The 23,134-nt window shown below is 44.0% G+C and overlaps 1 protein-coding gene across 4 annotated transcripts in view; it reads right to left on the bottom strand.

The window, feature by feature from the left end:
- LOC137521024 (uncharacterized) overlaps positions 1–22,020 on the bottom strand; it is a 177,483-nt gene extending 155,463 nt beyond the window's left edge. For all 4 annotated transcript variants that reach the window (XM_068239737.1, XM_068239736.1, XM_068239739.1 and 1 more), the window contains exons 1-6: positions 21,950–22,020; positions 17,550–17,593; positions 15,461–15,523; positions 14,553–14,609; positions 11,515–11,559; positions 3,943–4,008 (exon numbers count right to left, since the gene is read on the bottom strand). In XM_068239737.1, the coding sequence (XP_068095838.1) occupies positions 3,943–4,008; positions 11,515–11,559; positions 14,553–14,609; positions 15,461–15,523; positions 17,550–17,593; positions 21,950–21,998 (324 nt within the window). In that variant the 5' untranslated portion in view covers positions 21,999–22,020. The remainder of the gene's footprint in view (positions 1–3,942; positions 4,009–11,514; positions 11,560–14,552; positions 14,610–15,460; positions 15,524–17,549; positions 17,594–21,949) is intronic.
- Positions 22,021–23,134: the final 1,114 nt, after the last annotated feature.

The raw sequence follows: 23,134 nt of genomic DNA, 5'->3' as shown, positions 1-23,134 counted from the left end.
TACTCGGAAGCAAAAAGTTGTGTTCACGTCAGTACCACGAATCCTCCTTCCAGATTGAAGGAGGAAGCGTGGTAGTGGTGGGAAAGTAGAGTGACCAGATTTTTCTGGGTCCAACCTGGGATGGGGGGGACGGGGACTGGGGGGCCGCGCCAAAAAATGGGCGTGGGGGATTGGGGGGGGGGGGCGGAGCGTAACTGTAACCCCAAAGCAGCAAATATAGCCAACTATGACCATTAAATAATAAATGCAGCAACAGTTACCCCAGAAATCAGAAAATAAATGCAATGTGGGCCACATTTCAGCAGAAAATACACGCAATTTGGGCCACATTTCAGCAAAAAAGAAAACGCGATTTGGGCCACATTTCAGCAGAAAATACACACAATTTGGGCCACATTTTAGCAGAAAATAAACGCAATTCGGGCCACATTTCAGCAGAAATTAAACGCAATTTGGGCCACATTTCAGCAGAAAAAAAATGTAATTTAGCCCACATTTTAGCAAACAACAAACGCAATTTGGGCCACATTTCAGCAGAAAATACACACAATGTGGGCCACATTTCAGCAGAAAATAAACGCAATTTGGGCCACATTTCAGCAGAAAATACACGCAATTTGCGCCACATTTCAGCAGAAAATAAACGCAATTTGGGCCACATTTCAGCAGAAATTAAACGCAATTTGGGCCACATTTCAGCAGAAAAAAAATGTAATTTAGCCCACATTTCAGCAAACAACAAACGCAATTGGGGCCACATTTCAGCAGAAAATACACACAATTTGGGCCACGTTTCAGCAGAAAATACACGCAATTTGGGCCACATTTCAGCAGAAAATAAACGCAATTTGGGCCACATTTCAGCAGAAATTAAACGCAATTTGGGCCACATTTCAGCAGAAAAAAATGTAATTTAGCCCACATTTCAGCAAACAACAAACACAATTTGGGCCACATTTCAGCAGAAAATACACACAATTTGGGCCACATTTCAGCAGAAAATACACGCAATTTGGGCCACATTTCAGCAGAAAATAAACGCAATTTGGGCCACATTTCAGCAAACAACAAACGCAATTTGGGCCACATTTCAGCAAAAAACAAACGCAATTTGGGCCATATTTCAGCAAAAACAAACACAATTTGGGCCACATTACAGCAAACAACAAACGCAATTTGGACCACATTTCAGCAGAAGATACATGCAATTTGGGCCGGATTTCAGCAGAAAATACACGCAATTTGGGCCACATTTCAGCAAAAAACACACGCCATTTGGGCCACATTTCAGCAAAAGACAAACGCCATTTGGGCCACATTTCAGCAAAAAACAAACACTATTTGGGCCACATTTCAGCAGAAAAAAAACGCAATTTGGGCCACATTTCAGCAGAAAATAAATGCAATTTGGGCCACATTTCAGCAAGCAACAACCGCAATTTGGGCCACATTTCAGCAGAAAATAAACAAAATTTGGGCCACATTTCAGCAGAAAATACATGCACTTTGGGTCACATTTCAGCAGAAAATACACACAATTTGGGCCACATTTCAGCAAAAAACAAACGCAATTTGGGCCACATTTCAGCAAACAACAAATGCAATTTGGGCCACATATTAGCAAAAAAACAAAACAAAAAGCATTTACTCACCTGACAGAAGTCTCCTCTCGCTCCCGGCCGGCCTCTGGTGTGCATCTCCCCGGACGATCTTTCTCCTGCAGTCTCCTGCGCTGACAGGCAGAGCAGGACTACGGGAAGATGGCGCCTTAAGCCCTGTACTGGAGACACAAATAGTCTCCAGTACAGGGCTTCGGACACCATCTTCTCGTAGCCCTGCTTTGCCTGCCAGAGGACTATGCAGGCTGCTGGAGCTGGGCTGCGGGGAATGAACTGGCACAGCGTCTATTAGCCGCTGCGGCCAGTTCATGCAATGGACGGTGGACAGAATCCCGAGGCCTGGACGTCCCGCAGCTAAAAGCGGGACGTTTCCTGGGACCTCATGCAGCCTGGGACAGCGGACCCCGAATCCGGGACCTGTCCCGGGTAAAGCAGGACGTATGGCCACCGTAGTGAAAGTGACTTGGAGCACAAGGTGGGACGCGACTGGAGTGCATTCAAGCATAAGGCAGCATGGGTAAGTTAACCCTCCCTCACCCGCCTCCTCAGGTGCTCTATTAACTTTTCACTTCCGAGAAGCTACTAGTAGGTAGCTGCTCGGAAGCCCATCACTGCCTACAGGTAAGCAATAGGCAGTGTGAGGTGCAGAAGCTCCCTATGTGGGTGTGTTGACCACTAATGAAGAGAAAATATGGCCATTTTTTTCTTTTGCCATAATAAATGTCATATTTTTGCACAGGTGAGAATATTTGTAAAAATATATGGGCTTGACAAATCACATTTTTGCATTGATAAGAACTTTTTTGAAAATATGTCGGTATGAGAAAACCATTTTTTTTGCTAAACGCATTCATGTCTACAGATGTGAAAAAAAAAAAAAAAAAATTTCGCAAAAATACATGCATGCATGTAAAAACACATCTGAGTGCACTGAAGATAGATGGATGTATGCGAATTTTCATGCGAATTCGCATGGATGACGATGTATGTGAATTTAACCATGGCAGTGCTGGTGTGCTTTTCCATTGTTTCTATGCGAATTCGCATTCCTATTAAATGCATTGTATGCGATTCACATAGCGGTATGTGGTATGCGAATTCTGATGGCTCTGCCATGCGAATTATTTCTGCACAGAAAAACGCAAAGGAATCCTGACAAGTGGAAACAGTCCCATTCAGGAATCCTGACAAGTGGAAACAGTCCCATTCGTTTTCCCCTGCGTTTCCCAGGTTTCCGTCGGGTTTTGCGGTCGCGTCTAACCCGTGCGTTTTTCTGCGTGTGTTTCCGCGTTTATGCTATTGCATGGCATGTAGTGCCATGCAATGTGCGGGAAAAAGCAGAAAACTGTGCGGGTACAAAACGCTTAAAAAAGCGAACGCAAACGCGCACAAACGCATGCGGCGCAGCGTTTTCTGAGCTAGGCTATTAATTTCAATAGCCTTTAAAATCGTGCGCGTTTTGCCGTTTGCGGCAAAACGCGCAAAAACGCATGTAGTGTGTTCCCTGCCTCACTTGTATTGCTATGCGAATTTGCATGCGAAAAACGCATGCGAATTCGGGATAGTGGAAATGAGCCCTCAAGGGACATGAGAAAACACATTTTAAAGAAAGATCTTGTTTTTGTGAAAATGTGCATCATGTTAAACTCCATATATTCACTAAGGCTTTGTTCACATCTAAAATCGAAATCGCTGACGCCAGCGTTTTTCAATTTTGTGCATGATTTTTTTTTTCGCCTCCTGGCGCTCACCTGCGCTCTGCGTTTTGTTTATAAAGCGCTTTTCTAAGCGCTTTTGCAGAGCAATTTGTTTTTTCACTTCCCGACGCAAGTCAGGAAGTGAACTCTTTGACCCAGAAATGAATAAATACAATGTATTTATTTATGAAAGCGCGAGTGCAAGTGCCACACAAAGTGATTTTTGAGAGCATTTTGCGCTTTTCCTATACCTTCCATTGTAGCAAAATTGCCCTAAAAATTGTACAGGCAGTACTTTACCGAGCGGATCGGATCGGAAATGAACCGCTCAGATGTGAACGTTTTTAGGGCGATTCTGAAAATCGCAGATGCTAAAAAAAAAAAAAGGTGAACATGCCCTAGGTGTGAAACAGCCCTAAAACATCACATCAAGCAAAAATTCAAATATCAGTGCAAAAATGATCTCATCGCTACTGACCAGCCTTTTACAGCTTAGGATACAGCCCATACTGTATATTCAGGCCCAGACATGGTCACTTTAGGAGAACATAATGTCTAATGAGGTTCTGTAGGGTAGATACACTCAGCTGATTTTACACTAATATCATACAAAAAACACAATTTACCAGCAATTTTTCAAGCTGAATTGCAGTGTCTTGTATCGCTAGACCAGTGTTTTCCAAAGGCTTTGACTAGAATTAAAAATATGCATTAATAACAAAGCATTATATGAATATAATACATTTATTGTTATGGATTCATCACAGACCTTTTGACAATTAAACACAAACCAAAACTTCACAGATATCAATCCCCTTCTGCCAACATGGTGACCTCATGTCTGCCAGTTGTCCCAATTGTGGCAAAGCATTCCTGATTTCTAGACTGCTCAACAGGGCCACCATCAGAAATGTTTGGGCCTCATACTGTGCAAACCTACTGGGCCACCCTCCCCTCTGCCCCCACACGTCAAGTCACAATCTTTGAAAGCCTGGATACACTAATGTCTGTTTGACCGCTTTTCATGCGCTCCCATGGCTGGGAGCATTCTGTGTATGCTCAGTTCATTAAGACTGTCTGTAACTGCAGTTGCACAGAATGCTCCAACCTATGGGTGCTCGATGGTGGAGGCACACTGCCTGGAACAGTGCATGCGCAGTGCACCGCAACCCAGCTGGATTGTGTGGACTTCACAGGAGCATGAAGGATTGGACCGGAGGGTATTGAGGGAGCTGATGGACTACAGGGGGCTGGAAGGAGTCCCAGGAAAGTAAAAGTCCTTTTCTCCCATTTGTCTCAGGTTTACCATATTTTCCACCATATAAGACACACTTTTTCTCCCCAAAAAATGGAGACAACAAGTCCTTATACGGCAAAGGCAAGAAATCCCTGACTTCCGAGTGCTTGCCGATACGAGCCGCGACCCGCCACCACGTCGGGGATTTCTTGCTTATGTGCCCGCCCTGTCCTGCACATCCATCCTCCTGCCCCCGCTATATCTGTGTTCATGCTATCTCCCTCATGTCCCCACCTTTCTCCCCCATGTCCCTGCTACCTCCATGTGTTTTTAATAATGCACCCTTATGTCCCTGCTCCCTGTTTAAATGTAAAGATTGCAGCTGTAACTGCAGCTCTTACCTCTCCAGCAGCGCCCGCGGGGATAGCCAACCTCTTCACTGCTGAACTTCTTGCTCTAGTGGCCACGGCTTGTACTGACACGTCATCAGTACAAGCCAGCACTAGAGCGAGAAGTGTGGCGGTGAAGAGGTCGGCTATCCCGCTGCTGGAGAGGTAAGAGCCGCAGCTACAGCTACAATCTATATATTTACATGGGGAGCAGGGACACAAGGGAACAGTATTAGAAACAAAGGGGACACAAAGGGACATTATTAGAAACATGTAGAGGTATCAGCCTCGGCCCTGCTGCTCAGGCATGAGGATAAAGCAGAATCCCACCTAAAACACTTTTGTATGGAAAAATGAAGCATTTGATTTTTGTTTATTTATGTCTGTCTATTGGGGAGATTTTCCTGCAGTCCTTCTATAGAAAACCGCTAAGGCAGAGGACTTTCTTTGCTATTTATTTTGTTGTTGGAGAGCTGTCCCTTTTTCTTTATGTCCTGTCACTGTGGTACTGCAAGACGTGAGAGGCGGGGTCACAATAAAAGCACCGCAAATAAGATGACATCATAAATTAAATTACTTTCAGACAGCATAACCCTACAGTGGTTCCCCTTTCCAGTAGCATCAATAATTAGAAGGAAGTAGGAAATGCTGGCACTGCTAAAAATGGAGAGGTGGCACTATTGGTGGCGGTGGGTGATGGGTACAGATGCCTGACAGCCAATTGGCGCTGCTGTGCTTCTACGGAGGTTGCATGGAAGTGCGCGGAACGGCCGTCAGGCATCTGCACCCAGCACCCACCACCACGGATAGTGCCTCCTCTACATCCACCGGTATATCTATGGTTTTCTCCATCTCCATCTCCAGCATATGGACAATATATTTTTGCACTTACCATGTACAAGTAAAGTTGAATAAAGAAGCGTTGCTAGCATTTCCTACTTCCTTCTACATACTGCAGCTTGCTACATGCTGGAGCACGCTACCCTCATCAAACATGAGGTGGAGTGCGCTAAAGTCCCCCCCGCCCAGTTAATCGTCTCGTTATGTACTGTTGTGCCTACCTGCTGCTCCACATTGTACCCCATCAATAATTAATGGACTACTATTGTGAAAAAATGTACTATTTAAAATACATAGGGGTTGAATTGATTTATTAAGCAGCTCAACTTAATGAGAGGAGAGCAAGTTATGCTGATCTGCTCCTTCTAAAAAACTGCCGCTCCACTAAACCTGTCCTGAGCCCTGGTGGCTCCAGTGGTTTTAATGGATGTGAGCACTGCACTTTGATTGGCCCAATAGGCTGCCTGTCAAGTGACTGTCAAGGAGTGCAAGTTAGTAAGCAGCACACACTATGCTGCACTACCGCGCGTTCCTCTCATTAAGATGAATTAACCCCAAATGTATAAAACAAAGGTTTCTCCAAGAGTAAAATGAACTATAAATTAATTTTCTTCCTCTTGTTTACAGTAAGCAGTAAAAGTCTGACAGGTTTTGGATTAGTTAATCTCCTCATGGGGGATTCTTGAGGTGTTCTTTATCTTCAAAAGCACTAAATTGCAGTTGCTCAATGCAACTCCCAAAATAGTGAGCAAATACTAAGAATCCCCCATTAAGAGATGTACTAGTCCAAAATCTGATTTTTACTATCTGCTTATTCTTTCTAAGTGACAGCCACATAAGAAAAAAAAAGTCATTTATAGTGCATTTTACTCTTGGACAAATGTGCATCTTTTATGATAAGTGTTTATATTTTTCACAATAGTGGTCCTGTAATAAAATGGGATGTGCATGCATGGGTGGTTCTGGAACAGCACAGCTCCACATGGGCAATAGGGAGGCTCATTCCGATCCTGTGGACTGGTGACATTTCCGCATTTCCATTCAGAAATTGGAAAACAGAAATCGGAATTGTGTGGAAATCCGATTTACCACATGTTGGTAATATTAGCCCAGTGACAGCGGATCAGTGAATAATGGCGCACAGCGCCTATGCATAAAAATGGTGCCACATTAAAAAGATACGCTTATCTCTATTTATCGTTAGTACTGCATAATAATGGCGCACAGGGAAAAGAGAAGAAAAAAACGGCACACACTAACGTTATTTATCAATAGTGCCGTTCATTTGCCAAACAGCAGACGTTATTGCCCACAGTAACGTTATTTATCAATAGCGCCCTACATAAGTCAAACTGCAGACGTTATTTAACTGCAAAACGGTGAATGGATTTAATGTAACACTGTCAAGGTTAGGGTTAGGCACCACTGGGGAGGGGGGTCTTAGGGTTAGCACCATCAGGGGGGTCTTAGGGTTAGGCACCTCCGGGGGGGGGGGTCTTAGGGTTAGGCACCACCAGAAGGTCTTAGGGTTAGGCACTGCCAGGGGGGTCTTAGGGTTAGGCACCACCAGGGGGGTGGTTAGGGTTAGGCACCACCAGGGGGGTGGTTAGGCACTATCAGGGGTTCTTAGGGTTAGGCACCAACAGGGCTGTGGTTAGGGTTAGGCACCACCAGGGGGTGGTTAGGGTTAGGCACCACCAGGGGGTGGTTAGGATTAGGCACCACCAGGGGGGTGGTTAGGATTAGGCACTACCAGGGGGGTCTTAGGGTTAGGCACCACCAGGGGGGTCTTAGGGTTAGGCACCACCAGGGGAGGTTTAGGGGTTAGGGATAGGTACAGAGAGGGTTCTGTGTTTTAACGCTAAATAACAATAAGGCTTTAACGCTAAATAACAATAAGGCTTTAACGTTAAATAACAATAAGGCTTTAATGTTAAATAGCGATAAGCGGCAAACAGATTAGCGGCAACACCATGCGCCATTATTCGCAGGCGCCATTTTCAGATGGATCCCAGTGACAGAGCTCAGAAGCATCGGACCAGAGAATGCAGAATTTTTCTGCAAAATTTTACACAACACTGATTTTTCCAATTTCCATTTTTCCGATTTCAGATTTTCAGATTTTTTTCAGTTTTGCATTATCTGATGTAAAAAAAACCCCAAAAAACAAAAACAAACAAAATACTCCTCGAAAAGTAGAAGACTGGAAAATCAGAAAAATGGAAGACTGTCAATTGGAATTTCCACAGAATCGGAAATGGCCATTTCCGACCAACTCTAATAGGCAATCAAATACTAAATACTGCATCAGGAAAGTGTCAAATGCCTGGCAGTTACACATTGTTACAGTGGTATCTGGTCCATCTTTATTCCAGCGTTTACAGGACATTACAGGAAATTGATTCCCATCTTGCCAGGAGTCACTGCAGACAGTGTGGCTAAAATTTGTTTTAGATCTTTGAGAACTGCTGTTGACTGCAAAAAAAACTTCCATAAAATGCCTCAAAAACACTTGAAATCGTTAAGCAAAATGCTATACTTGGTTTTTAGGCACCATTGCTGGCCCATTCTCACTGAGCGATTAGGGGACGATTACAGCTGGCAATTTGCGATTAGCGCCACTTGCAAAATGCGCTACATGCAGCATTTTACCATGATTTTAGAGTGATCGCAATTAGAATGCTAAAAAACTCTAATCGCGATCGCTCAAAAAATCGCAAGAGTATACAGAGATTTTACTGTGTTAATCGCAGTAAAATCACCAGCGCAAAACCCTAGCGCTAATCGCGTGAGTGAGAACGGGCCCTGAAACCACCAGCGTGAGCTTTGCCTAAAAGGCTTACAACTACAAAAGCACTTTCAGGCCCCTTTTACACCAGGCCGCTTTCTATGCGTTGCATTACCCTTTCTGCACACAGGGTAACGCAACAGCAATGAAAGTCTTTGGGGCCTAGCACACTAACCCTGTTGCATTACGCTACAAGTGTCTGATTGGCCGCCGACCTGCTGCAAAGTCAACAACGTGTTACAGTTGGACTTCTGTGGCAATGGAATGCATGTAAGTCAAAGAGCGATGCAGAAAATTGAAATACATTGGCGGCGACAGTGTGGCATGCATGCATGGACTGATGCAACTATGTCAGGGGAGCCAGGAATCCCAGGGACTTACTTCCTGTCACTGGGCAAGGGGTAGCAACGGGTGTGCGGGGGGATTACTATGCAAATGACCCTGTTGGCGCATTCTGCCGCAGGGTCACATGAATGTAGTTTTTGGCATTGTGGTGCAATGGGAGCGGAGCATCATACTGCAACGTTTTGGCCAGGCGTAAAACCGGCCTCAGGGATCACAATATGACGAGATTATATCTGCATTTCACTTTAACCTTGACATCACTTGTGGTCCAAAACTTGCAGGATTTTCAAAATACATCCTATGTTATGCTATGCATTCCATTAGCTATACAATCTTCTTACAGCAAGCAATTATGGAAGAAACTGAAAAGTATGCTAATATATATCAGCAGTTATTATCGTGAGAGAAACAGAGGCGCCAGCAGGATAAAAGGTAATAAAAATTTTAAAATTTGCTGGGAGGCAGTGGTGGACTTACCTCCGGAAGGCAGACTCAAAATACTGTCTGAATTAAACAAATAAATTTATTATTGGTACCCCAAAAGATGCAACGCGTTTCGCTTGCACAGCCCGCTTCATCAGGCAATAAGATAGGGGACAAACTGTGGACAAAGACAAAAGACGTTGCTGTAGCGAGCCACATAAAATTAACAAAGTGTGTAGTATCATGCAAATTGTATGCAACATTTTCACAATATAAACACTGAATATAAGGTTGCACAATTACAACAAGGTTGACAGACCCTAGCATCATAAAATCCACAAAAAAGTCAGTGCATCTTGTATCCTAAGGAATAATTCAATTTAGTGTAGGAGGCAAGAAAGTGCAGAGTATACAAAATTGAATTTGTCCTTAGGCAACAAGATGCAATGACTTTTTTTGTGGATTTTATGATGCTAGGGTCTGTAGTCCTTGTTCTAATTGTGCAGCCTTATATCCAGTGTTTATATTGTGAAAATGTTGCATACAATTTGCATGATACTACATACTTTTATGCAATGCATTTTTACTTATACTTGCCCTATACTGCTGCACTTTACAATTAATTGTGTCTGCAGTCACACATTTTGTGCTACTACACTATGGCACCTTATTAGCAATATTTTGCACTACATAATTAGCACTCTGCACTTTCTTGCCTCCTACACTAAATTGAATTATTCCTTAGGCTACAAGATGCACTGACTTTTTTGTGGATTTTATGATGCTAGGGTCTGTCAACCTTGTTGTAATTGTGCAACCTTATATTCAGTGTTTATATTGTGAAAATGTTGCATACAATTTGCATGATACTACACACTTTGTTAATTTTATGTGGCTCGCTACAGCAACGTCTTTTGTCTTTGTCCACAGTTTGTCCCCTATCTTATTGCCTGATGAAGCGGGATGTGCCTGCGAAATGCGTTGCATCTTTTGGGGTACCAATAATAAATTTATTTGCTTAATTCAGACAGTATTTTGAGTCTGCCTTCCGGAGGTAAGTCCACCACTGCCTCCCAGCAAATTTTAAAATTTTTATTACCTTTTATCCTGCTGGCGCCTCTGTTTCTCTCACGATAATACTGTGTCCACCCCTGGTGGAGGGGTGACCTACCCCTACTTTCCTGATCTACAGAGAGCGACATCTTAATCCTGAGTGAGGACAGGTCTAATCTCCTCACCTGCATCTACAGTGGTTGCCTAAGAGGTAACCCATGTTTGTGAGTATATTCATCTCACACTTACATTTATCCACGGTTTCCAATACATACTACACTATATTGGGCTCTCGGTGTCTCCTATTTATATATCAGCAGTTACTATAGATAACACAAGTCCAAAGTCCAGTGCTCCTGATGAGTCATACTGACGAAACTAGTAGGGTGGTACCCGGAAGTGGCAGCGGAGTGCGGGGATTCTGGCGTTCGTAGAGGAGGAGTGGATGGCTGTGCGCGCAGCAGCCTGACCAGCCTCAAGCAGACCAGTGATAGCCCTCCAGCGGCAAACACAAACGGGGGAGATCCCGTCCAACAAACTCATGCTATTTTAAAGTCTACAAATTGTAAGTGCAATATCTTTTAGAAATAAAACTTTTAGAAACAGTATTACGCTATGCAGGGACGGATCTAGACCAAGTTGCGCCTGGGGCAAGGTCAGGTTTTAGCGCCTAAAGGTCAGGTTTTGGCGCCTAGATCCTTCCCTGACGCTAGGTTCAGCCTCTCTTTGGAGGTACCCATCTAAGTATACAGAGGAAGAAAGTGCCGAGGGATATAGTGGTGGTCCCAAATACAGCAAAGACACAGCCAGATCGTTATTGGTCGGGGGTGACCAGGGAATAAACCCAAGGCGCAAGTGACCATCTTGGTGGTCTATATAGAGGGTGAGTCGTATCCCACTAGGGTGTGGTGGTGGTGATATTGTCCAGGCTTAATTTAATACAGGGTGGACCTGTTTTGGAAGAACAAGGACTGTGTTGCGCTTAAAATTATTGTGTTAACATGCTAATATATATGCATTCTTTTCACTTGCTTCCATAATTGCTCGCTGTAGGACAATTTAGGGGAGAGAGAGAGAGAGAGAGAGAGAGAGAGAGAGAAATATTAAATAACAGCAGACTTACGAGATCTACTCCAGAAAGGCTTTTAGTGGTGCAGCCAGTGTTGCCCTGCAGGTTGAAATTCACTAATCATTATAAATTAATATAATACAGTTATTATTATATTATTCACTAAATATGCACTCTAACCTAAAGTAAAAAAAAATCCCACAAAAATCATAAATAAGCTCCTTCTGCCTACTCAGTACTAGGAAGAATAGGGACAGGGAGCTGCCATCATAAATATTGCTATCAGCACCACCTGTAGATAAAATACGATATAACAGCTTGGCCTCTCAGATTTAAGTCTGAACTATGAAATGTTATGTTAATTAGTGTAAAGAACAATAAGAAAAGTGTTCCTCTAGGCAGGGCCGTCCTTTGGCCTGTGCGACCGGAGCGATCGCTCAGGGCGCCGGCCCCTGGCTTCCAGGGGGGAGGCGCCGCGCCGCTCTCCTGCCGCTCGGCCGCATATTGTTAATTTATTTGTTCACTTGTGGCGGCTGCGGGCTCCGGCTTGGTTGCGCCGCGCCACTGTCTCCCTCTGGCTCTGCCCCCTGGTGCCGCTGGGGGTGATGGGGGCGAAGACCAGCAACAACTGCTGCAGCCTCTTGGAGGCAGTGTGAGAGTCTCCGCCCCGCGCTGCTGGCCCCGTGATAGGAGGAGGATGGAAGCACGTGGTGTGCCAGCCAGTGGCACAGTGTTAGCCACCCTGCCCTGACCTGGCTGTGTGACAGTGGGTGACTGGGTGTGACTGTCCCTCGAGACCTGGGCTGGCCATCTCCCCAACCGACTGGACAGACCACACCAGTAGAAGTAAGGCTCCGCTCCCCATCCTCAGGACCTATATATATATATATATATATATATATATATATATATATATATAGATAGATAGATAGATAGATAGATAGATAGATAGATAGATAGATACACACACACACACATATATATATATATATATATATACACACACACACACTAAGTAGGGGTCTGCCTATATACATACACACTAAAGAGGGGATCTGCCTACACTAGTAGCCTATATACACTAAGGGGGGGATCTGCCTATAATATGGGGGGGCACCAAAATCTGGATACGCTCAGGGCGCTGTGAAACCTAAGGCCGGCCCTGCCTCTAGGTGGGCCACTAAATTCCATTGTGGTCTGACATGGACTGCTACAACTTATTGTGGCAATCTGCAGCAAACTGGTATAAAGATTGTTTGCCCTAAAGAGACACTTAAGCCAGAAAAAAAAAATGAGTTTTACTCACCTGGGGCTTCTACAAGCCCCCTGCAGCAGTCCTGTGCCCTCGCAGCCACTCACTAATCCTCTGGTCCCCCACTGCCAGCTAGTTTCGTTTTTGCCGACAGGCCCATCAGGACTGGCCATGCGTAGCTTTTTCCGCATTCCCGACTGTAATTAGCGCTATTGCGGGCCGCAATTGCGTATTTTTGTACGCATTGCGCCCCAGGTGAGTAAAACTAATTTTTTTTTCTGACTTAAGGTTCACTTTAAAGCAAAACTGAAGTCAGAAATTGACTTCAGGTATGATACTTCCCTAAGTAGAAGAAAGGCTCTGGACAGTATAGAACCTTCCTGTTCCTGTGTGCCGCCTGTGTTTCCAGTGATGTCTGCTGGTAAAGATGTTTGCCAAATCAGCTCTTCCCAAGTAGTTCAGAATGAGGCATCACTACTGTGCAGACTTAAATCCCACCCATTCACAATAGTGACGCACTCGCCCTCAAAATTACCATGGAGACACGGTTACTTGCTACTGCGCATGGGCCACTCTACTCGCATAGGCACAGTACGGCTGCACTCATACATGAAGAAGAGCATGGCTGCAATTTTCCAGAGGGTCCGGGCAGTGGCGCAAGGGGCGAGAAGGACACGGGAAGCATCTGAAGGATCCAGAGGCTTTCCTCTACCTAGGTGAGTATCTGTATTTTTCTTGCACGCTTCACCTCAGATTTACTTTAACCCCTTCACAGGTTTTTTCCCTTAAAAACCAAAACATTTTTCACATTTCAGCGCTCCTCCTAATCATTCATCAATAACTTTATTCATACTTATAACACTAAAACTATATGGTTTTTCTATATGGTTTTTTTTTGCCACAAGTTAGGCTTTCTTTGGGTGGTACTTTTTTGCGAAGAATAATTTTATTTTATATGCATTTTAAAGGGAATAATAAGAAAAAAATAGGAGAAAAATCATAATTTCTCAGTTTTCAGCCATATTAGTTTTTAAAATAAAATGTGCGTCAATACTAAAACCCACATGTTTTATTTGCCCATTTATTATTACAATGTTGCATTTTGTCCCTAATTACAATGTACGGCAATAATATTTTATTTGGAAATAAATGTGTATTTTTCTGTTTAGGGATTTTTAATACTATAACACTAATTACAAGACTTTATTTTTAAAATTAACAGTAATATTCCCTCATGACATACTTATAAAAAAGTCCCTGAGGTTACTATTTATGTAGTTTTTTTAAATGATGTAATTTTTTTTACAAGTTTTATTTTGGTAACTATGGGGCAGGGGTGGAAGAGGTTCAAAAATAATAAAAATGTATTTATTTTTTCTACGTAAAAGTGTATAATGGGGTATTTTTACTTTATGGCCACAAGATGGTGCTACACTATTCCATGTTCTATGAATAGAACGGAATCAAGTGTTTACATCAGGGTTTGTTTTTTTTTTAACGAGAAGCTGCGTCGCTGCCGCAGGCTCTGATTCATCACAGGCACGATGATCGGGTTTGGGAATAGCTGTTTTTTATACCCCGATCACGGAAAGAGGGAATTGCGACAGCAAGAAGAACGGAAACTCAGAGGGGATCGCAAAGGGTGGTGGTAAGTAAACAATACTCATATCTACTCCCCTGATCCGCAAGTGAAGTATACAGGGGCGTAGCAAAGTTCTGGAAGTAGTTAAGGGTAAATGTAATGTTTAGTGTGAGATCTTCTCATGCTCAACCAAATATCACAACTGACGCATTTCAAGGAACATAACCAAAGGGTAAACACAATACATCCATGACTTACCGCCTCTATTTTAATTTGATTGCTTAAATAGTCAACAGTTTCCTTCTTCTCCTCGGCCTGTGAAAATTATATTTAAATGCTATTAAAAAGAAACACCATGGTGCATTATTTCAGGTTTATGATGAATCAAGAGAATCAGTAATGACAAAATACTACATGATAATAATGAAATAATTATAAATAATAATAACAAGCATCTGATGTGTTCAGAGACTTGCATGGGGGTCAGGCTGATCTGCAGAGAGCCGTGCATGTAGAGCAGGAATGCAGCAAGTTATGTGTCATAAATCACATGATTTTCTGCAGATTTCATACATCTCCATGGATATATTTCGAAGAACTGAAAACTTCAGTTCAACATGTACATTTCATGCTTTGCTAATTATAATGCTAATACAGTATATTCAATATAATAAGCATAAACTCTTTTCCTCGATCTCCAAGGACTAATGCAGACCAGAGCAAAATGCTGGTATCTGATGTGCTCACCAGCCCAACATAAAGATTATCTGTGAGATAACAGAGCAAGTTAGGAAAACCACAAAACTACAGTAGTGATGCAGAATGACAAAAAAGATCATATCTTATAAAAAAAATCAACAAACATGGCCTAGCCCAGTGCTGACTGTACAGACGCATGTCCAGCACGTTCTATTGCTATGCGGGGGAAGGGGAGGGCAACTGACTGCAGCACATGTGTTGTCGTGGATGGAGAAGCGGCATGTACCAAGGAATTGACTATTGCTCAGCCAAGTTGACCCGCCAGGTGATTTGCTTGTTGAGTGGCAGTCTGACTACTGTGGTGGTCGGTGCTGCTCTATACAAGCCTATTGGTAGAGGCTTCAGCTGGCTTTAGTCACAAAGGTGAATGAGGCTTAAGAACAATACAGAATCTTCCATATATTTACCGTTTTCTCTCCTTTACGTGAACATGGTCCTTTAAGAACGGCATCAATAAAAGCAGGGGAAGCCTATTAAGACAAAATAGACAAAATTGATTGTGGCCATTATATTCTGCAAAACATTTATTCAAACGATTTATCACAGAGTCACAAAACCTGATAGGGCTCGTTTCCACTAGTGCGGCGTGCGTCTCGTAGACGCACGCCGGCACAGAGCGGGTGGGCAGGATCGCAGGCGATTCCCATCAGCCGTGCCATGCACGGCTATGGGAATCGCAGCCTCCGCCGCGAATTCTGTGGGGGTTTCCGGCCGAATCGCTACTGCAAGCGATTCGGCCGGCGGCGCCGTTATCCCCTATGGCAGAGTTTCCCCGCGCGATTTGCCTGCGGGGAAACTCTGCGGATTTGCGGCCGTTTCCGCGAGAGTGGAAACGGGCCCTCAGTCTTTGAACAAAAGCCATATCTTAATTTTAAGCTAAGGTCACTGTATTGTCCACATATTAAATATCCAAGTAATGCTGAAGAATCTATCTTCTTATTGTTAACTTTACACTGCTCAATCAATAGCATTGAAAATACAGATAAAACAAGTTGGTCTCTGTTAGTTCCATCTGGAACACACAAGGCAATATCATCTATAAGCGCTGTAAACAAAACGATCAGATTCATTGTTAAAGCAAATAGGAATCTATAAAACACATATTAACTGGATACTTACCTAAGGAGAGGGAAGGCTCTGAGTCCAATAGAGTCTTCTCTCTCCTCTCTCGGTCCCCTCGTTGCAGCGGCAGCTTCTCCGTTTAAATCTCCCGCCGTGGCAGACTTAGGAAGTCTTCAGGAGCTGAGTCCTACTGAAGACAGGCTGCTCCATATTGCGCACGCACGACTGCGCGAGAGAGGGCACTCGCACGTGTGCAGTTTGGAGCTGCCAGTCCCGAGTGCTCTCGAAGACTTCCGAAGCCACCTTTCGGTGGCAGAGAGAACACTATTCGACCAAATTGATTGAATACTGCTACAAGGGAACCAGCGCTGGAACGTGGGGCCGAGAGAGGAGCGGAAGGCTCTATAGGACCCAGAGCCTTCCTGCTCCTTAGGTAAGTATCTGGCTGATTTTTTATCATAGATTGCCAATGACTTTAATATAATGTGCATTTTTCTTCCAACTGATTGGAGACAAAACTGATTGGTTTCTCAGTCATTAAACAGTCTATCATGCTGGTGCGTGACGAGATAACAGATAATATACAATACAGTAATAAGGTCTAGACCGGTCAGTACTTGTGCACAAGTTTTACAATGTCAAGGTACAAAATCGTTAAGCTAAATCGTAGTCGGTAACAAGCAGAGTCAGTAACGGTATCAGATGACTGTCAGTTTGCAGGGATATCCCAATAACGTAGTCAGGAGTCAGGCCGAGTCAGTAACAGGAATCAGATGGCTAAAGTACAAAAGGATGAGACTAGAACAGGGTCAGAAGACAGGCAAGAAATCGGTACACAGGTAATCATACAATGAGAACAATACTCCATAACACCACAAGGGTATTACGAGAAACTACAATTTACAGCTATCAAAAGTAACACAGCAGGTAGCTAGGCCAAGAACCAGCGAACTGATTAGTATCAAGGCCAGTGAGCAACTGACTCACCTGGCCTAATATACACGAGAGGGAATGAGTCAGGCCAGCCGTCAGGAGGACGAGTCTAATCAGAAATGCCTCCTGAGCCTGTAAAAGCCACTCTGACTGTGAGCCGGAGAGATGCCGGGAATGCCGCCCAGATCGGACAGCACGGAAGTTCCCTCCTGTGAGCGAGTCCCGCCGGAGATGCAGCTGGACTCGGCGCGGAACTCGCTAGAATGAGGTGAGATCGTTACACAGTCACACAGGACTGTAAATATCAATTGGTCATATACATACACAACACAGCATGTGTTTGTGCAAATAACTAAATGATATGGTTTTAGAATTTTCGGCACCAAAGAAAAAAAAAGAAAGAAAGAAAGAAAAAAAGAAAATATTGAATGTGAAATTCAAACTATCAAATCTTCTTTCTCCAGCAATTACATATGTGGTATAAATAGCAGAAATTCTTACCGCAAGCAACTGCTTAGTACACTCCACAGCTTGTGGTACATCACCTATCAAAATAATATATTGGAGAGTATTCAGTATAGATCATGATTGGCATGACACCATGCTTGTCACACTAAGTTGGTTTTCATACTGTAAGGCTACGCTCACAGTGGGGGTTGCAGTGCGTAGCATGCAAAAGCAGGATCACCACAGGGAACTGTTGCTTTGCATGTTATGCATGCGGTGGGATGCATACAGTAAAGCATACAGTGAAGCGTACAGTACATAAAAAGTATGCTTCACTGCTACTTTAAATGCTCACATTATGCGGTAATGCACTGCATGCATTGCGTTGGGATACTGGACTCTGTAGGATCACCTTGCAACTGATGCGATCTAGACTGCACATAGACTTTCAATTGCAGGGTTTTGCTGTGCGTTAAAAAGGCTCCATAGCAATGCACTGCAACGCACCATTGTGAATGCAGCCTTACTAGTCTTATACAGTCTAGCCTCAGAACACACTGCTGGAAGATGCGTGTGGAATATAGGGATCAATTAAAACAAATGGATTTTTTTGTTTTTTGCTATGCAAAACTCAAGTGAATTAAGAACTAAACTGAAATAACTATGGGGTGGCTATTGAAAAACAAGCTGAAAGAAGACTGGAGTAAAAATGAGAGCAGCTAAGCAGGTTTAAATATGTTTCAAGGACAACTGAAGCAAGAGGGATATGGAGGCTGCCATATTTATTTTAAACGTCACAATACCAGTTGCCTGGCTGTCCTACTGATCCTGCCTTTAATACTTTTAGCCGTAAACCCTGAACAAGCATGCAGCAGATCAATTGTTTCTGACATTATAAGATTAGCTGCATGCTTGTGTCTGGTGTTATTTAGACACTACTGCAGCCAAATAGATCAGCAAGGCTGCCAGGCAATTGGTATTGTTTAAAAGGAAACAAATATGGCAGCCTCCACATCCCTCTCACTTCAGTTGTCCTTTACAGAGAAACCGTAACCAAGAATTGAACTTCATCCCAATCAGTAGCTGATACCCCCTTTCCCGTGAGAAATCTTTCCCTTTTCTCAAACAAATCATCAGGGGGCTCTGTATGGCTGATATTGTGGTAAAACCTCTCCCACAGGAAACTGTGAGGACCATGGTCCTGGCAGTTTCCTGTCTGTGAATCTCGTTGCATTGTAGGAAATAGCTGTTTACAGCTGTTTCCAACTGCCAAAAAACAAGCAGCAGCTACTTCCACTGAAATCACCTGCAATCAGTAAAAATGTTACCATGTGATACATGTCAGAAAGTAAATCGGGGAGAGGAAAGATTTTACAATGGGCAAACACTGACTAAATCATTTATACATAATTATTGTAAAAATGAAGAATTTATTTTTCGCTGGAGTTCCTCTTTAAATGAAACATGCATTCTAATAGGCTGCTCTGTACAGTTGCTTAATGAATGGGAACCTCATTTAAAAAAATGAGAAGGATACTTAACCAAGGAGAGGGAAGGCTCTGTGTCCTATAGAGCCTTCCCGCTCCTCTCCTGGTCCTGTCGTTCCGGTGCTGGCTCGCCCGGTAGCAGTATTTGACTAATTTAGTCAAATACTGCTTTACCCGACCGAAGAAGGCTTCAGGGAGCCTGAGTGCTCCTGAAGAAGGGCGGCCCTGTACTGCTCCTGCGCAAGCACGCTCTCTTACACGGCCATGGCACGCTTTGCAGGCATTCAGTGGAGAAACAACTTGCCGGTGAGACGCTTGATATGCAATAGCCCAACTCGCTGGAATTCCACCCTGCTCATGTTCTCTCGCCTGCTAGACCAGGAGAAAGCCGTCACCCAGTACCTGTACAATTACAGTAGAAGGACACAATCTGGGAAGATGGGGATGTTGTGGCCCAACAACGGGAAACTGATGCGAAATGCATGCAGGATCATGCAGCCCTTTGAGGAGGTGACCAAACTGGTGAGTCGCGCTGAAGGCACCATCAGCGACTTGATCCCCTATGCTTACTTCCTGGAGTGTGCCGTGCGTAGAGTGGTGGATAAAGCTGTGGAGGAGCGTGAACGAGAACAGTTACGGCAGGAGGAGTCGTGGAAGCAATTTTCATCCGAACCAGATGTTTCCTCAACACCTGCGGCAGCACAGAGGGGGGAGGAGGAGGAAGAAGAGGAGTCATGTGGGGAAGGAGAGGAGTCAGACTCGGATGATGATGATGAGGAAAGTGTTTCTGTGGAGGAGAAAGAGGCGGCGGAAGAAGAACAACTGCAGCAGCCGTCACAGGGGGCTTCTACTGCTCCACGTTCCCATGGTATTGTTCGTGGCTGGGGGGAGGAAGAGGACTTGCGTGCCGTCACTGAGGAAGAGCAAGAGGAGATGGAGAGTACGTCTGCATCCAGCTTTGTGCAGATGGCATCTTTTAAGTTGTCCAGCCTGTTGAGGGACTCCCGTATCAAAAAACTCAAGGGGAATGACCTGTACTGGGTGGCCACGCTACTAGACCCTCAGTACAGGCACAAAGTGGCGGACCTGTTACCAACTCAACAGAAGGCGGAAAGGATGCAGCACTTGCAGAACAAGCTGGCAATGATGCTTTTCAATGCGCTTAAGGGTGATGGGACAGCACAACGCAATCAAGGTACCGCTGGCAGTAATCCTCCTCCTCCCAAATCTACGCAGGCAAGGACAGGACACTCCAGCAGTCTCAGGGTGATGTCAGACATGCGGACATTCTTTACTACAACGCCTCACCATAGCCCTTCCGGATCCACCCTCCACCAACGCCTGGACCGGCAGGTAGCCGACTACCTGGCCTTGAGTTTGGATGTAGACACTGCGAGCAGCGACGATGAACCCTTGAACTACTGGTTGCGCAGGCTTGACCTGTGGCCAGAGCTGTCCCAATTTGCCATCCAACTTCTCTCTTGCCCTGCCGCAAGCATCCTGTCAGAAAGGACCTTCAGTGCAGCTGGAGGCATTGTCACTGAGAAGAGAAGTCGCCTAAGTCACGATAGCGTTCAGTACCTGACCTTTATCAAAATGAATGAGGCATGGATCCCGGAGGGCTACTGCACGACTGAAGACTAAGTCAGTCCCCACACACAGCATCTCTGCCTGCAGGCCGCTTGCCTTCTCTGCCACCACCAACAGGGTCCAGGACTCCAGGCGGATTCCTATACTAATTTTTCTGGTGCGCGTACATGCCTGCCTAATTTTTCTGGCTGCACTGCGGGCGGCTGCAACAAAAAAACAAAAGGCATGTACATGTGCCCACCCCCCTTCATGATCATTACCATGCCACGGTGAAGGGGCTTGCGTATCACAATGAAGCAATGACCGCCGGCTATATGAGTGTCTCTGGTGGGGGTGGCACACCAAAGATAATAAGGTCGTTGCTTCATTGTGGTCAGACCAAATTTGATCAGCTGGACAGTCACTGTTGTTCTATTATTGAGCTACCACAGCCCAGCGACCATATGGCCTGGAAAAGCGCCACGGCCTGCACTCTGGCCATGTTGCGCACCAGTCCAGCACGGCCGTCACTACGCAAACAGCTGTTTGCGGTGCGTTACACAGTAAGTTTGGTGTGTCAGTGTGAAGCAGTACTCTAATTACACTCCCTGATTGATGTATACACATGCAAGATGTTTGAAAGCACTTTAGGCCTGCAATTTAGCATTCAATGTGATTTCTGCCCTTAAAACGCTGCTTTGCGTCAAATCCAGATTTTTCCCCGGGACTTTTGGCTTGTGTCCCACTCCGCCATGGTGTTAGGCCCCTTGAAACATCTTTTCCATCACTTTTGTGGCCACCATAATTTTTCCCAGTTTTGAAAGTTCGCCTCCCCATTGAAGTCTATTGCGGTTCGCGAAAGTTCGCGCGAACCGAACCTTCCGCGAAGGTTCGCGAACCAAAAAATGGAGGTTCGCGACATCACTAGTCTGCAAAAAAACAGCCCTCCATGCCTGTGAAGTTGGACAGCACTGCTTTAGGTAAACAGAGGTGTTCCGGCTTCTGTTTACAATTCAGTAGAGCTGTTACTGCTTTACATTGCTGTTTGACTGTCTTATTTTAATTTTTCTTAATTGTGAGACATTACAATAAACCATTGTTTTCTCTAAACAAATGAGGCAGTAAAATTGCAGTAAAATGCAGCAGCTGCTCTCCCAAAATGTAAATAGAAGCGAAAACACTTGTATCTGGCTGAACAAAACGAATAATAACAGCATAGTGCTGAAATATTTAAAAAGTAAATTTTTCTCTTTTGTGGAAGCTACGAGACTTAAAATTCCTTAAGTTGGAAATAAAATGATGGCAAAATCTGTTTACCATTAATACTACACCAAAAATCATTCATCTCATAAGTTAATTCTTAGTTCAGTTTTGCATTCATAAGAAGTAATTTCTTACCTAGACAATGGCCGAGGCCGACCAGCATGAATAAAATGAAGAACTTCATAGTGCAGGTTTTTTGGTCTCGATGTAGATACTGATGACACCCAGGTTTGATTTGTATACTATTAAAGATGCTGACGTCATAAGCATATGGCACAAAGACAGTAATTTAAAAGATTTTATCATTCCAGTAATTTTAAGTCTTTAATAATTAAAATAAATATTGGCTGTGCTTCACAAAACAGTGCTCATCTGCAACTTTGTTCCTCTTTGTGACCTAAGCCAAATGAGTCTTAAAGCGGTATTGTCACCATAAAACAGCAACTGGTCTGAGTGTATTAAGTGATAAAGATGCTAATCCTGCATTCAAAACTTGCAAAACTTTTTCTGCTGTTATGGTTTGGAGTTATCACATACTTTAGGAGCACTGGCCCTAGTGCCAAACAGTGCCAAAAAGTTGAATGCTGGGAGTTCTTTTGAATGCTGGGAGTTCTTTTTATCTATAATATATTCCTCGTCTACCATTTATTTCCCTGCCTAGCTGATCACTTGTGTTTACAGGCAAGGCTGAGGTGACTCAGTGATTGGATGTGTAAATAAAAAAAAGCCTCTGGGAGGAGGGCAGCTAATGAATACACAATGAGCAAGAGAAAGGAGAGGGGAAAACAAGAGTCAGGGAGGATATGATGTCAGCATTAGCTTGGCAAGATGGCCACTGCCTAGAATAGGTTTTTCTGCTTTTCCTTTGTAAAATTCACAGACAGGAATCATTACATGGATAGCACAATACATCTGTTATGTACAGTGGGTTGCAAAAGTATTCGGCCCCCTTGCAGTTTTTCACATTTTGTCACATTACTGCCACAAACATGCATCAATTTTATTGGAATTCCACGTGAAAGACCAATACAAAGTGGTGTACATGTGAGAAGTGGATCGAAAATCATACATCATTCCAAACATTTTTTACAAATAAATAACTGCAAAGTGGGGTGTGTGTAATTCTCCGGCCCACTGAGTCAATACTTTGTAGAACCACTTTTTGCTGCAATTACAGCTGCTAGTCTTTTAGGGTATGTCTGCACATCTAGAGACTGAAATCTTTGTCCATTCTTCTTTGCAAAACAGCTCCAGCTCAGTAGATTAGATGGACAGCGTTTGTGAACAGCAGTTTTCAGATCTTGCCACAGATTCTCGATT

The sequence above is a fragment of the Hyperolius riggenbachi genome, chromosome 6, assembly GCF_040937935.1.
Source record: "Hyperolius riggenbachi isolate aHypRig1 chromosome 6, aHypRig1.pri, whole genome shotgun sequence".
Classification (NCBI taxonomy): domain Eukaryota; kingdom Metazoa; phylum Chordata; class Amphibia; order Anura; family Hyperoliidae; genus Hyperolius; species Hyperolius riggenbachi.
Note: the sequence above shows the minus strand (reverse complement) of the source record. Positions and strands in the feature narration are given on the sequence as shown.